The following is a 16500-nucleotide window of genomic DNA, read 5'->3' as shown; positions in this document are numbered from 1 at the left end:
CTGTGGCTCCTTGCCAAGGCCATGGGTAGCAAGAGACCATGCTCTCAGGATCAGTTCAATATAGGAGAGATGGGCTTCACTCATACCCCACAACCCTCTCAGGCAAACTGACCAGGAAGCTCAGGGGTGTCCCGCGGCCTCTCTTGTGAAAAATGGGGTTGTGTCCCCAAGTAGGTTTGGAAACTAAGGGGTGCTGCCTACCAGAGGACTCTCTGACCAGGGGCTCTCCTATATCTCATTTCTAGATTCCATACTCATCCTCCTCACCTGGTACCTATGTGGTAAGTGTGTGGGTTTGGTGCCTTGCATGTCCAGCCATGTGTGTCTGAGTGTGCAAGACCACTCAGGAGTCCCTGGCTCTTTCCCTTTCGAAACACATTCTGAGCACAGGTTGTAAACTGTGTTAGAACTTGCTATCAATATTCAGGCATCTGGCACAGGCCTGTGCTGGCCCAGAAATCCCCAAATGAGACACAGGAGTTGGGATTCCCATCTGGGGAGCTGATAGGTAGGATGATCGGCTCTACCACAGGCCACCAGGCGGCATGCACGTGAGCACACAGGTGTACACGCACACCCACAGTGCCTCTTGGTCTAAGAAGGAAGGGTCTAAGTGCAGTTGTCCTTAAAGCCTTGTGCTCTGCCTCTGAGTGAGCACTGGAGCTTCAGCCAGAGGTGATGCTCGGCTGGGCTCATGTGAGCAGTTGCTGTTGGCGTGGTGAGATCTGGGTGACCTCTCTCCTTGTGCATTGTCACAGCGGGTTTCTGATGACAGTTTTTATCTTCTCTTCAGGGGCCCCCTGGTGGTGGCGGCCCCCCAGGAACACCCATCATGCCTAGTCCTGCAGGTAAGAGAACTTGGGGTCATGGTGGGGATAGGGGCATGGGGAGTTCTGGAGGGGCCCGGGGCCAAGAGCCACAGCTCCTTCCTGAGTAGCACACCCCCCACCTGATATTTTGGCATCCAGGGACTTAGGGATAGGAGGCTTCCTGGTGCTACCAGTCCACTGTGTGTCCTCAGCCTGGTCACCGCTCATCTCTGGTTCTCAGGCACTGCTCTCTTAAAGGACAGGGCTGAGCAGGGAGGTCTGGGGACAAGGGCTCTCACTGTCCTTGTTCCCACTTGTAGGACATAGCCCTGTCCTGTGTGGGCATTTCTCTAGATGCCCTGAAAAGAGACTTTTGCCTTCTGGCATCTTGGGAGCGGGATGCTAAGGCATGCTGCATCGTGAGTTTTCGTAGCTCTTGGCCTCTGGTCCTCTGTGTGGGAGATCCCTTCCTTCCCCTTTTTCTTTAATCATAAGAGGGCATGCGTGCACACATGTGGGCACGTGCACACATGCACACACAGGCAGGCTCACGATTACATTTCTCTCCCAGCAGACCAGCCAGCTAGAAGGAACTCAACTTACAATCCTTACCGCCCCCCTCCCCCCCCACTCCCCAGAATTAAAAGTGAGAGGCTGGTGAGCTTCTGCCTGAGAAATGTGAACCTCGCCCCTGATAGAAACATATCAGTTGATTTCTTAAAAAGACTTTTCTTGCTAGTTGGGGAGGTGGGGGGACCATCTCGCCCACCACCTCCTCGGCTCCCCGTACCAGGGAGGCTGCTCAGCTGCAGGGGTGGAGCTGGCGGTGGCAGTGCTTGCCCGCCCCCACTCCCTCTTCCTGCTGCTGCATTTTTATGAGCTGCGTGACCTACATTCAGACTGGGTCACGTTCAACCTCTCCGTATGTTAATGCACCTCTGCCTCTCCCTCCCACCCCATCAGCCTGGCAGCATGGCCCCCAGGGTAATTCGTGGCGTTCCTCTTCCCCCAGTTTGATTAAAACACTGGGGGAGGTTTCACAAGTAGGGGGCTGGCTGCCCCAGCATCATCTCAGTGTCTGGAGGCCAGGCATGGTCTGGGCTAGGGAGACAAGAACTATGAACCTGCAAGCCCCACCCTTTGCCGTAGCCACAGTGCTGTCCAGACATCCTGAAATTCTCCCTTTCCAGGGCTGAGTGGTTTTCACAGCTGAATTTTCTGTGATTAAAAACTTTGTGAATCTTCATTAAATACAAATTAGCCAGAAAATGGTGGTACTTAGAGGAAATTTTAGGTGATAAAATACAAAAGAATGAGTTCAAGTGCCATGAGTTTGTTTTAATTAAGAAATGAATTAATCACCCCGACTTGCGGGTTTCTACTGTTCTACAGATTCGACAAATTCCAGTGACAACATCTACACAATGATTAATCCAGTGCCGCCTGGAGGCAGCCGGTCCAACGTAAGTCTGCTTTCTAATAATTTACATATCAGGTACCATAACAAATCATAATTAACTTCATCAGCTGAGGGGAAAGCATGTTGAATTGATTTCAGCCATTTGTTACCAAAGATGAATAAAATAAACCGTCAGAAAAGTGATTAACTCTGGGGCAGGTCAGTTCCCATTTCATAGCTGGCAGGGGGTGGACTGAATCCCACCCCGGTGGTCAGCGTGGGCACCGACACCACTGCTGGGACTCCCACTACTTCGCTCAGGGCGCTGGCGAGGGAGGACCTTGGGGCTGGGAGTCTGGGTCTGGTCCCTACTCAGCTGACTCGCTGTCCTACCCTAGCAGCCCATCTCCCCCTTGGGGCTGTGTCCTTGGCTGTAGGAGCTGAGGATGGAGACCGCAACAAGAAGCACTTGTCTCACTGGAGAGCTTGTTGGCCCTGTGGCCTCCACTGCGCAACAGCTGTGAGCCCTTAACTCCTGAACCTCCGCCTTCTGCCTCTCCTTGGGCCATTCTGGAAGCCCACTTTCCCCTTCTTTGCTTCTCAAAATTCCAACCCTTGAATGATGTTCCAGGTCAAATTCCACCTTTCTGATTCCTGCTTGTCTACTCCTTAAGAGCTAGTGACACCCCCTCCTGTGTTTCCTGAGCCCTTTGTTGGAGGCTTATCTTAGCCAGTTGCCTACCTCTTCCCTAACTGGGTGCTCCTGAGTTCAGAGCTCGGTCTGATTCACCTCTACAGACAACCTTCCCACACCAATTTTTTCGTTCCCCTAAACATTCTCCCTCCTCCGTGCCAAACGGGGAGGTGAATCAGACCAGCCTTGCCCTTGGGGAGCTCAGAGTCTGGAAAGGGAGGCTGCCATGTAAGCCAGTCGGCACTGTCTGTGAACTACAGAACGAGAGGGTGGGCTTGGGGCCCCAAAGTTGTCTTTGGCCTGGTGAGGGGGCTGTGGCCTTTAGGGGCAACCTGTTTGGTTTTGTTGGCTGGGTTCCTAAGGTGACACACGAGTCACCCTATTTACTAAACCCTGGTCACGGCTGCCCCATGCTGGACACTGCACTCCTCTGAGGTAGGGTCTTTGGCTTGCTTCCTGGGGCTCCAAGGGGAACTTTAGCCAGGGTCACATGGCAAGGAAGTGTGGGAATAGTGTGCTGCACCGCTGCGTTCTGCTCCACCACCCGCTCCCTCACTCCGCTCCTGCACCTCCCACCACCTCAGTGCTGCCTCCTCACTAGGGCGACCAACCATCCCGGTGTTGGCACTGAAAGTCCTGTCTCAGGAAACAAAAAGTCCCGATACTTGGCAATAGATGTGGAAGGTTCAGGGGAAAGTACAAAACCCATACGGGGGCCCGAAAAATAGGGTCTGGACATACTGTTCTTAGTGTCAGATGGAGGCAGTGTAGATGACACCTCCACCGTGGCCGTCGCTGTATCCACCTAACCGCTGACGTCGGCAGCCGTGACTTGCGGGTGACAAGAGGGGACCATCTGTGTTGCCTCATTCAGGGATGCGACGTCAGTGCACTGTAATCATGAGTGTTCGTGGTCTGCCTTGACTCTGCTTGCAGGCCAGCTGTTGTGCTTTGTGTCGGGATAGTGCTGGTTTAATGCTTCATGTTGTGAATATTGTGACCATGTTTCCTAAAGAGAGTTCCCATGATGAAAATGAGAAGGAATTGCAACACCAACACCAGCGTGACCCACACATTGCTGAAAAAGAAGGCCCAACGACTGCGTTACTTTAATGACAGATGGAAGGACACATACAGCTGGGCTGGGGGGTAAATGGCCACACACAGCATACTCCACGGCGTGCGGGAAAGGACATGGGGCGGGGTCTGATGGGGAAGGAGCTGCGGACGCACATGTGAGACTGAATCCCACAAGCCCAGGCTCAGGTAGGCAAGTTCTTCAAATCAATCAAAAGTAGCTGTGTCATCCAAAGAGACACCAATGACCAGTCAGAGCCAGCAGCTGCCAAATGAGCGGGGGCACATGAATGACATGTTTGATTGCTCTACGAACGGAGAAAGTGGTATTTTCTGTTTGAGAGGTGGCAACTAAAATGCCCTGGGAATGAGCAAAAGGGGAAATTTTGATAACAGATGTGTTGGTCTGTTATGGATTAAATTGTGTCCCCCCTAAAAGATACGGTTGATATCCTAACCCCTGTCCCTGTGAGCATGACCTCGTTTGGAATAGAGTCTTAGAAGATTTTATCAGTTAACGTGAGTTCATACGGGAGTAGGGTAGGTTCTAATCCTGTGTGACAGCTGTCCTTATACTAGAGGAGAAGAGACAGGGAGACAGAAGAAGGACACTGCTTGATGCTGCACCTGGAAGCCAAGGATTGCCAGGAGCCACCAGAAGTTAGGAGGGAGGCATGGAACATTTCTTCTCAGAAAGAATCAATACGGCTGATACCCTGATTTGGACGCCAGCCTCCCGAACTGTGAAACAATAAATTTCTGTTCTTTAAAGCTGTCTGCTTTGTGGTTTTTTGTTACAGCAGCACTAGGAAACTGACACATGGTCCGTTACAGTGTACGGCTGATTCTGTTAGACCTTACCAGTGACCACGCTTCGTTAAGTGGCACATTGAATCATGGCAACAACAACAAAAAAATGTTGTCTCTAGCTCTTAGGCACTGTGATTTGAAAAATGGAGCTTCAGGTTGTCTTCTCAAAGATTTTTTTTTTTTTTTTAAATAATTTTTATTGAGCTTTAAGTGAACGTTTACAGATCAAGTTAGTCTGTCACATACAAGCTTATATACACCTTACTCCACACTCCCACTTACTCTCCCCCTAATGAGTCAGCCCTTCCAGTCTCTCCTTTCGTGACAATTTTGCCAGCTTCCAACCCTCTCCACCCTCCCATCTCTCCTCCAGACTGGAGATGCCAGCACAGTCCCAAGTGTCCACCTGATACAAGTAGCTCACTTTTCATCAGCATCTCTCTCCAACCCATTGTCCAGTCCCTTCCATGTCTGATGAGTTGTCTTCGGGTATGGTTCCTGTCCTGGGCCAACAGAAGGTTTGGGGACCATGACCGCTGGGATTCCTCTAGTCTCAGTCAGACCATTAAGTTTGGTCTTTTTATGAGAATTTGGGGTCTGCATCCCACTGATCTCCTGCTCCCTCAGGGGTTCTCTGTTGTACTCCCTGTCAGGGCAGTCATCGGTTGTGGCCAGGCACCATCTAGTTCTTCTGGTCTCAGGATGATGTAAGTCTCTGGTTCATGTGGCCCTTTCTGTCCCTTGGGCTCATAGTTATCGTGTGACCTTGGTGTTCTTCATTCTCCTTTAATTCAGGTGGGTTGAGACCAATTGATGCATCTTAGATGGCCGCTTGTTAGCATTTAAGACCCCAGACGCCACATTTCAAAGTGGGATGCAGAATGTTTTCATAGTAGTATTATTTTGCCAATTGACTTAGAAGTCCCCTTAAGCCATAGTCCCCAAACCCCCGCCCTTGCTCCGCTGACCTTTGAAGCGTTCAGTGTATCCCGGAAACTTATTTGCTTTTGGTCCAGTCCAGTTGAGCTTACCTTCCGTGTATTGAGTATTGTCCTTCCCTTCACCTAAAGTAGTTCTTATCTACTAACTAATCAGTAAATAACCCTCTCCCACCCTCCCTCCCTCCTCCCCTCGTAATCACAAAAGTATGTGTTCTTCTCAGTTTATACTGTTTCTCAAGATCTTATAATAGTGGTCTTATACAATATTTGTCCTTTTGCCTCTGACTAATTTCACTCAGCATAATGCCTTCCAGGTTCCTCCATGTTATGAAATGTTTCACAGATTCGTCACTGTTCTTTATCGATGCGTAGTATTCCATTGTGTGAATATACCACAATTTATTTACCCATTCATCTGTTGATGGACACCTTGGTTGCTTCCATCTTTTTGCTATTGTAAACAGTGCTGCAGCAAACATGGGTGTGCATATATCTGTGTGAAGGCTCACTCTAGGGTATATTCCGAGGAGTGGGATTTCTGGGTTGTATGGTAGTTCTATTTCTAACTTTTTAAGAAAACGCCAGATAGATTTCCAGAGTGGTTGTACCATTTTACATTCCCACCAGCAGTGTATAAGAGTTCCAATATCTCTGCAGCCTCTCCAACATTTATTATTTTGTGTTTTTTGGATTAATGCCAGCCTTGTTGGTGTGAGATGGAATCTCATTGTAGTTTTAATTTGCATTTCTCTAATGGCTAATGATCAAGAGCATTTTCTCATGTATCTGTTAGCTGCCTGAATATCTTCTTTAGTGAAGTGCATGTTCATATCCTTTGCCCACTTCTTGATTGGGTTGTTTGTCTTTTTGTGGTTGAGTTTTAACAGAATCATAGATTTTAGAGATCGGGCGCTGGTCAGAGATGTCATAGCTGAAAATTCTTTCCCAATCTGTAGGTGGTCTTTTTACTCTTTGGTGAAGTCTTTAGATGAGCATAGGTGTTTGATTTTTAGGAGCTCCCAGTTATCTGGTTTCTCTTCATTTTTGGTAATGTTTTGTATTCTGTTTATGCCTTGTATTAGGGCTCCTAACGTTGTCCCGATTTTTTTTCCATGATCTTTATCGTTTTAGTCTTTATGTTTAGGTCTTTGATCCACTTGGAGTTAGTTTTTGTGCATGGTGTAAGGTATGGGTCCTGTTTCATTTTTTTGCAAATGGATATCTAGTAATGCCAGCACCATTTATTGAAAAGACTATCTTTTCCCCAATTAACTGACACTCGAAGATTTTAATGAAACCACAGAAAGCACAACACAAAAGATTGTTGTTCTCATGTCCAAATACAAACTAGACTTTGCTAATTTATCTGCATATTCAGCAGACAGTACACAGGTAAATTTTGGTAAATTTTATTTAGTCCATAAACTTCTTACTAAAGAAAATGAAAAGATCTTAAGCACTAAATATCTTGTACACCTTGTACACAACACTGCTAAAAAAAAGGACCGTGATTTGCTTACCTGTGGCATCGAGGCTCTCAGAAAGTTTTCAGTCACTTTTCAATTTCCTCAGAACCTGTTGAAGCACTTAAGGAGGGTTTTAACTTTATAGAAATGGAAGCAAGCGCCTCCTCAGACATGTGCCCACAAGATAGCTTTTGTTGCCGGCCATAGAAAAACTGTTAAAATGTTGACCTGCTGTGAAAAATCACATTTTTCAAGTGGGTGACAAGAAGAATGTCCTCTGATTTGGAAATGTATTGAGGAAGAGAATGGAGAAAGGAAATTTATATGCTCTATCTCCAAAACTGCTTGATGATCCTTGAAGAGACCACGAGGAGCCTAGAAAAGGATGAACCAACGATGCCTGAGTCGTTCACTGTTATGTTTGGGCTACAACAAAATCTCACAGGGTGAGAAAAAATGACTCATTTTTAGGGAATGAGTGTTTCAAAACTCAAAAAAGTCACCAGACAAGGGCAGCCAAATTAAACAAGACCCTCTCAATTCCTTTATTAAAACTGTCACTTACTTGGAATCCAACTTCAGTTTCACAAGTTCAGATTACGTCTGTGTTTCAAAACCGTTTCCCCTGAGAAAGAGAGGTTTAATTTATAAAGTCATCTAGTGTGCTTCGGAGTGTTTAAAAATCATGGCCATCTTAGACAGGGTTAGCCCATCGATGAACTGATAGATACAAAGGATGTGATTGACAGACAGCTGGTCTACCTAAACAAGCCTGTGGATACAAAGTGGACGGACATCCTTGGGGAGCTAGAAACTGACTCCTATAAGTTAAAAACCTATGCTAGTAAGTGAAGTCCTGAGTATTCCATACACAAATGCTTTTGTGGCAAGTATATTTAACTTTAGGAGTCCTGGTTGCACAGTGGTTAACCACTTGGCTGCTCACCAAAAGGTCAGCAATTCAAACCCACCAGTGGCTCCATGGAAGAAAAGACCTGGCAGTCTGCTCCCGTAAAGATTTTAGCTTAGGAAGTCCTGTGGGGCAGTTCTACTCTGCCCTCTAGTCACTATGAGTCAGAATCAACTCTGCTGCACACAACAACAGTATATCTTGCTTGATGTCATCACATTGGACAGACACCAGGAGTCAGTGTAGTGTGGGCTTCACAAGTGCAGAGCTGCAAATCAAGGTGAATTTTGCGTTTGACTATATTCAGTTCCACCACTTCATCAAAGAAAAGAAAGATGTCTTGAACACTGCAGGCAACTCCGAAGGGTTACTGGAATGTGAAAACCCACCAAAAGCCCATTGCCACTGAGCCTGCTGCAACTCATAGCAACCCCATAAGACAGAGTAGAACTGCCTTATAGGGTTTCCATGGAGCAGCTGGTGGATTCGAACTGCCAACCTTTTGGTTAGCAGCCGAACTCTTAACCACTATGCCAGCAGGGTTCCACTGGAAAGTGAAGCAGAGTAAAATTATCCTCCTGTTCATGGGACAGAAAGAAACTTACCACTGTTTATTTTATTATTAGGTATATGTTAGGTAATAACTGTTTAATCAGTTTTTTCTTTTTTTAGTGTATCTACAGTCTCCTTTTTAAAAATATTACATTTAAGTACCTTCAGAATACACAATAATACAGCCTCCAAAATAAATTCTTTTCAGAGTACAGGAATATTATAAAAATCTTGCTGTATTTTCTCATACTTATCATTAATTAGTTCTCCTAATTACTGTTAATTGCCGCTGTTAACTAGTCCTACTGTTAGTTCAAGTAACAGCAGTTCTGTAACAAATTATATAATACAGAATAAACAAATGATGCTGGAACTCAGTGGCTATATCCATGTACAAATGTCTGAAGTTGGACCCCTTAACACCAAAACACAAAAATTGACCCAAGATGTATCATAGACCTGATTGTAAGAGCTAAAACTAATAAGGTACTTAGAAGAAAACATAGGAATAAACCTAATTGTCTTTGGGTTAAGCAAAGCCTTCTTAGATATGTCACCAAAAGCACAAATGACAAAAGAAAAATAGGTAAATTGGATTTCATCAAAATTAAAAACTTTTGTGCATCAGAGGACAACACTGAGAAAGTGAAAAGATACCCACAGAATGGGAGAAAATCATTTGATATTACATATCTGATAAGTGACTTGTATCCCCAGGATATATAAAGAACTCTTGTAACTCAATAAAAACACAACCTAATTTAAAAATGGGCAAAGGATCTGAGTAGACATTTCTCTGAAAATGATGTACAAATGGCCACTAAGCACGTGAAAAGATGTGCAGCATCATTAGCCATCAGGAAAATGCAGATCAGAACCACAGTGAGATGGCACGTCACACCCACTAGGATGGCTGTATTCGAAACGATAGGTAATAACAAGGGCTGACTAGGATGTGGAAAGTTAGGACCCTCATACATTGCTGGTGGGAATGTAAAATGGTGTGGGTGCTTTGGACAAACAGTCTGGTAGTTCCTCAAAAGGTTAAACAGAGTTACCATATGACCCAGCAATTCCACTCCTAGATATATACCCAAGAGAAATGAACACGTGTGTCCACACAAAAATTTGTACATGGATGTCTGTCATACCATTGGTGATAGCCAAAAAATAGAAACTACAGATGAGTAGATAAACCACATGTGGTTTATGCATACAATGGTGTGTTACTCAGCCACAAAAGAAGTGAAGTACTGATACATACTACAACATGGATGAACCTTGAAAGCATTGTGCTAAGTGAAAGAAGCTAGACACAAAAGGCCCCATATTATTGTATGACTCCGTTTCTAGGTATCTAGAAATGGAGGAGTAATGGGCAGATCTGTAGGAATAAAAAGTAGAGTAATGGTGGCCAGGGGCTGGGAAGAGCAGCAAATGGATGTGGGGTTTCTTTCTGGGATGAAGAACATATTCTAAAATTGACTGTGGTGATACTTAAAGAACTCGTCACTGTACCAAAACTCAATGAATTAGGCACTTAATTAGGTGAGTTATAGGTATACTGTAGATTATATATATATTTTTTAGATTATATCTCAGTAATAAACCTGTTAATAATACACAATAATGTGTGATTTCAAATAAGAACTTGTTTTTCACGTCTGTGTTAAAGCAGTAACGCACATGTACATGATTATTTATTAGATATATTACCATGTCTTGGGATTTTTTGGTCTGGTGTGGCTGTGTCCCAGGTTGACACTCTAAAAAATTGGCCACCCTTCTCCTTACACTGCTTGGGTTAATGGGCATGAAATTTGTTACCAGATGGCAAAATGCTCCCTGAAGTCTCCGGGCCATCCTGGGAGGCCCCTGGGGAGGGACCTGGGGAAGTGGCTCGTGCCCTACCCCGCCTTGCAGTCTGGTCTCCACCTTACTTCCTGCACACCTCTGCTCCAGCTGCCCCAGGCTAGAGTGGCCACTTCACTTACTATTATACAGGAACCCTGCCTGGGATGACTTCCTGTGGCCATTCTCTGCCTGCCCTTGTCCAGGCCTAGGCCCAGGTGTGGCTCTGCTCTGTGTCCTCAGTGCCCAGCACAGGCCAGAGGCCAAACAGCCCTCTGCTCTGCTACCTCTGCCCCCTCCCACCATGCCAGCCAGCCTTCATCCCAGGGCCTTGGCTCTCCAGGATGGGCTCCAAGTGTCCCCGGCCTGTGACTCGTGGGTGTGAGATGTGGCATCCCTGGCCTTCTGTTGCCTCCTTTGTGGATGTGTTTGATAGTTCCCAACAAGCCTGGGGGTGGGGTAGCGTAGATGTCATTTCTGAGCCTCCGATCTGTGGACAACATCAATTCTGCGTGGGAGCTGCCTCTGTGACCGCCCTCTACCACCCACAGGCCTGTGGAGACAGTTCTGGGCATGCTCCCCTCCTGATGGTCCCTTTGCCTTGCACAAATCAGAGGGCCACGCTGAGGCGCCACCTCCAAACTCCTAGGGCGCTAAACGTCCAAGTGTGTGGGAGAGAAGCCCACCAGCGTGGAAACTCCCTGAGGGCAGGACTCTTGCTGCAGCTGGGGCTCAGTGCTCGGGGCCTAGCAGGTGCTCCGCTTGCGTTTGTGAACTGACACCTTGTGTGTGGGAGCCCACGAGGGGCTGCACAGGGCCGTGGGCCCCACTGAGCTACCATCTTGTGCTTTTCCCTCAGTTCCCGATGGGTCCTGGCTCTGACGGCCCGATGGGTGGCATGGGCGGCATGGAGCCACACCACATGAACGGATCATTAGGTAAGACACAGGCTCCCAGGCACACCAGGCCCTGCCATGCCCTGCCTGGCCCATCTTAAAGTTGGGTGGGTACACAGAAAGGTCCCGAGAGAAAGACACTGCCCCATCAGAAAACTCTCTGCACAGAACAGTGTGGGATTTGGGTGGATGGAGTCGGAGGCCGGAGAAGCACAGGGAGGAACAAATCTCTCTGGAAGCCCCTCCACAGGGGAGTGAGCAAGAAACTGAACCGGATTCTTCTTTCCTTCCAGGGTCAGGCGACATAGATGGACTTCCAAAAGTGAGTCTGCCCTCGATGCCTCCTTCTTGACAGCACCCTCTGGCCTTCCTCTGGGGCTCCCTGGAGAGCCTTTCTCCCTGTGTGGGCAGGTCGCTGAGGACACGGGCGGGGCCTTACCTCTCCCTCCTCTGTCCGCAGAATTCTCCCAACAACATAAGTGGCATTAGCAATCCTCCGGGCACTCCGCGTGACGACGGCGAGCTAGGAGGGAACTTCCTCCACTCCTTCCAAAATGACAATGTAAGCCCTGCACTTGACTGGGACCCTTCACTCCATCACTGGCTTGCCATCCTAGGGGGCTCTTCCTTGGGAGAAGTTGCCATGGCTGCTTCCCACCCCTTGGGCTGGTCTTTAGGGCCTCCCCCTTGAAGCCCCACTGCCTCCCTTCTGCACGGCTTTGACCACTGCCACTGAGTCTGGCTCCTGGCGGGTCACACTGGAGGCTTCCACAGCAGGCAGGATGCCTGCAGCACACATTAAGCTGGTGGGGCTGGAATAGCCCTGGCCTCCACTCTCCGGGTCTCGGGGGCAGCATTGCTGCTGGGGGCTGTTTGCATTTGTCCTGGGGAGGAAGGTTCATACAACCAGTGATTTCCAGGGGTCTCCAAATGCAAAAGGTTGGTCTACTGTTTTCCACATCAGGGTGCTATTAATTAAGTCTCATATGAAGAAACATTGTTAAGATTGAGCCAGCCAATTTTGAGAGCCCCAGACTGGATCCCACGCCAGTGCATCGTGGTCAACTCTAGGGAAGCTTCCTGCCCCACTGGGGAAGGGCAGGGGCAGCCACTTCTTGGGCTGGAAAAAAGGGGGGATTTGAAGAGGAAAGGGGCAGGGGGAGGCTAACTTGCTCCCATAGTTCCTGACAGAGGGGCACAGGCTGAGACAGGGCCCTGAACCCTCCCACCCAGTACTTGGTGCGCCCCTCAGCCCCCGACTAGCCCTGTCTGCTCTGTGCAGAGAACCTTCATGGGGCAGTTGGCATCTCAGCCCCACCACAGCTTTCTCCAGCCCCCAGTTCTCACAACACCCCCTTCTTTGCTTTCCCCCTTCCAGTATTCTCCAAGCATGACGATGAGTGTGTGATCTGCCCCTTCCTCCTTCTCCTCTTCAAGACGCTGAGAGAGCCGGCATTGCAGGCGGGAAGATGCCAGAAATTATGCAAGAAGCAGTGAGGTGTCATTACCCAGGAGCTGGTGGAGGGGCACCTCCCCGCTCCCCTCAGCCCCTCCACCCTCCCCCTCCACACCCCCCACCTTTCCCAATTTTAGTTTCATGCAATAAAAAGGCCGGACTTTTTATTCCATAAAACATGAAGGACAAAACGCAAAATAAAATATATTTCAAGTCAATGACCAGAAAGAAATCCCACCCCTGGCCCTTTCCCGAAAGGACGTTTTATGTACATGACACTTTTTTGTTGTTTTTGTTTGGGGTTTTATTGTTGTTGGGATTTTTTTATTTTCAGGGGGGTTTTTTGGGGGAAAAATTTTTAAAAATGGAATCTTCTAGCAAGCCCCCCCACCCCACCCCAATCAACCTCTTTGCTTTCTTTAAAAAAAGAAAAAAAGGAAAAAAAAAAAAAGCCAGCCCTGCTGTCTGTCCGTTCCCAGTCCTTCCACCAGGAAAGCTAGTCTAGGTGTGAGCTCTCACGCTGTCTTTGTAGCCATCTGAAAATAATAATAATAAACTGGACAGTTTACAATTGGTGGTTTCTTTCAAAAGGGCTTTCTTGGAAAGAAAAGTCACCCTTTTCCATTTGGGGTTTTTGGTTTGTGCAGATGGGCAAGGGAGGGGCGGGAACCTGTTTTGATTTTGCTCGGGTTTTCCGGCCATGGTGGCAGCACAACTTGGACCCCAGGAGCCCCTCCTCAGAGCCCCCCATCCTGTGGCCGGAGGGGCCAGACCATCCAACCCGCTTTAGGACCCTGCCACGGCCCAGACCTTCACGGTGACCCGGTGGCATGCACTGTGTTCCCAGGACTGCATCCTCCTCTCTCCTGGACCTCTCTTCTGCCCTGGCCTCCCTGCCTCTCCAGCCCCCTCCTCAGCCCCCGCCTGTTCTTCCCAGTGAGAATCCTGCCAGCTGGGTGGTGGCTGGAGCCGGCGTGGGAGAGGCCACCACTGACAGGATGGCTATGACCTGGGACATGGAAACTGTGATCTCCTCGTGCTCATTCCCGAGACTGCTCACATCCTCGTCGTCCATAGGGGCAGAGTGGGGCTGGGCTTTTGGTTTTCTTTCTTTTTTGTTTTTTTTCTTTATTCTTCCTTTTTCAAAGATGGGATCTTGACCAGAATTGCTCTGTATATGCTTGGAACTGGATGGAAAGACTTTGGGATCGTCGTAGGGGGGCGGGGGGGGGGGGGATACCAACAACCAAACAGATGTGCTGTTTCCAGTCCTGTTTTTATTTTCAAAAACCTACCAACCCAGCAGTGGAGCCTGTCCCCTCCCAGGAGAGGCGACTCATGGCCTAGCTCACCTCACCACCCCATGGAAGCCTTTGTGTCTTGCCCTCGAAGACAGCCGAATTCTTTGTACATTGACACGCCCCTGTCCTCTCCCTGCCCCCCTGTAGCTGGTCTTTGTTTTATTACCTCCCCTTTCTGATCCATGTATATCATATTATGTGAGATATCATCTGCCTGAAAAAAGACCTTGTGCGGATTATTGGGAGCATTGTAGCTGTTTTCTGTGTTTTTTCTTACCTTGTAGTCTGGTTCTGAATTAAGAGAGGAAAAAAAAGTAATTATGATACATTGTAGTTTGTGTACGATATATGTTGATAAGGTTTTATTAAAGGGACATCTTTTTTCCGCAGCCCTTGCTGACAATATTTGGGGGAACGTGGGTTGGAGTTTATTACGCTGACTACAAAATGCAAGGAGACTGTTTGGGCACAGAGTTTTTGAGCCTGGCCCAGAACAAGATTGTGTTGTGTTTTTAAGGCGTCTGCCTTCTTTTTCTGGGCATGTTAATTATGCATTTTCTGTAGAGTTGCAGTGACCTTTGGGGAAGGTGGGTTGGAAGGGAGGACATCAGTCTCACTTCAAATATTTGGGGACATTCTAAGTCAGATTCGATTTCTTGTCTTGCAAACACATCTTGGTTTGCCAGAATGTCTTCTGGAAGTAGAAAAATGTCCCTGGTGACCTGTTCCCAGTCAGGAGCCAGTTTGGGCCAGGATAACCCTGTGGGCTACAGCCACAACCTGCTTTCTCCCATCAAGTGAAATTTGTTTCCCCAAAGCCCCCCCTGCCTCAGGCCTGAAGTGCCGTCTGGTGGGGGCAGCTGGGATTGACCTGAGGCAGCTACAGAGAAAGCTAAGGCCTGAACCCCTTAGGTGCTGGGCCCAGGGAGGCTTCCCCCCTCCCCCAAACCTTTTAAGAGCCCTGGTGGCACAGTGATTAAGCACTTGGCTACTAACTGAAAGGTTGGCAGTTCAAACCCACCAGCTGCTCTGGGAGAAAGATGTTGCAGTCTGCTTCCGGAAAGATCACAGCCCTGAAAACCCCATGTGGCAGTTCTTCCCTATCCTATAGGGTCACTATGAGTCAGAATCAACTTGACAGCTGTAGGTTAGGTTTTGGGTTAAGACCTGGTGGCGCCATGGTTAAGCACTCAAAAGGTCGATGGTTCAAATTTACCAGCCGCTCCAAAGAAGAAAGATGTGGCAGTCTGCTTCCACAAAAATTATAGCCTTGGAAACAAACCCTATGGGACAGTTCTATCCTGTCTTACAGGGTTGTTATGAGTCGAAATCGACTCAGTTGGTGATGGGTTTGGTTTCTTTTTTGGTCTACAGCAATGGAGAGCTCTTAAAGGATTTTAAGAATAGCACAATCTCTTTCGAATTTTAGAAAAATTGTGCTGGACGCAGCCTGGAAGATGAATTGGGGAGTCTGGGCAGGATATAGGAGACCCATTCCCAGCTGTCATCAAGGCAAGAAATGCTGAGAGCTGGGCTGAGGGGAGCCCCAGTGGACTCTGACAATGTTTAGAAATTAGAAGTCCAGGCTCCTTGTTCTGCTCTCCTTGAATTACCTGGACCTCTGGGAACCTTACTCTAGGCTTGCAGCATGTGGGGAGGTGGACACACAGGACCTGGGCAAAGTGGGGGTTCATTCCCCCTTTATAAGGGTCTGAGGGTACCAGGCTGCAAATTGCCAGCTGGTACCTTTGCCACTTCTTGCTGCATGGCCATGAGCAAGTTAATTTATACCTCTACCCTTAGTTGGAATCCACTCGATGGCAACGCGTTTCTTTTTTTTCTTTTATCCTTAGTTTATAAAATGGGGATAACGGTTTTGCCTACTTGATGGAGTGGTTGTCTGGGTAAGTTAATATTTGTAAAATGTTTAGAGTAGTGCCTTGCACAAAATAAGTAGTATGTTAGCTACTGGTGCTGTTGTTATTCATACTGGGGGACAGTACCAATGAGTGATGGGGAGTAGCTGGAAGGATCCAGAAGATTACATTTGGCCCATCCTGTCTCTCCTTGAATAATGTTTCCTAGGCTTTTTACTGAGCACCAGGACACCCTTGAACCATTGGGAAAACATCCCCATTGGGATAAGGAGACTCAGGCACATCCACCACTGAGCACCTGCCATAAGCTGACCCAGTGCTGGGAAGAAGGTGGAAATGATGGCAAATACCGTTCAATACCTTTGTTGTCGCCTGGACTACAGAGCAGGAGTCAGGCACAGACAAGGGAGTGGAGGGTGCTGAGCTACAGGGGAACTCAAGTCCTGGGGCGCTAGCCGAGA

General features: G+C 47.9%; 1 protein-coding gene across 7 annotated transcripts in view; it reads left to right on the top strand.

Moving 5' to 3' along the window:
• SSBP3 (single stranded DNA binding protein 3) overlaps positions 1 to 13356 on the top strand; it is a 180045-nt gene extending 166689 nt beyond the window's left edge. For 6 of the 7 annotated variants that reach the window (XM_064282013.1, XM_064282008.1, XM_064282010.1 and 3 more), the window contains 7 exons: positions 246 to 281; positions 794 to 848; positions 2202 to 2272; positions 11369 to 11447; positions 11699 to 11727; positions 11866 to 11967; positions 12784 to 13356. In XM_064282013.1, the coding sequence (XP_064138083.1) occupies positions 246 to 281; positions 794 to 848; positions 2202 to 2272; positions 11369 to 11447; positions 11699 to 11727; positions 11866 to 11967; positions 12784 to 12813 (402 nt within the window). In that variant the 3' untranslated portion in view covers positions 12814 to 13356. Of the gene's footprint in view, positions 1 to 245; positions 282 to 793; positions 849 to 2201; positions 2273 to 3917; positions 5295 to 11368; positions 11448 to 11698; positions 11728 to 11865; positions 11968 to 12783 lie in introns of those variants that run through there. The other variant, XM_064282011.1, reaches the window with a different exon arrangement.
• Positions 13357 to 16500: the final 3144 nt, after the last annotated feature.

This window comes from Loxodonta africana, chromosome 3 (assembly GCF_030014295.1).
Source record: "Loxodonta africana isolate mLoxAfr1 chromosome 3, mLoxAfr1.hap2, whole genome shotgun sequence".
Classification (NCBI taxonomy): Eukaryota; Metazoa; Chordata; class Mammalia; order Proboscidea; family Elephantidae; genus Loxodonta; species Loxodonta africana.
This window is presented reverse-complemented; position numbering and strand designations above follow the sequence as displayed.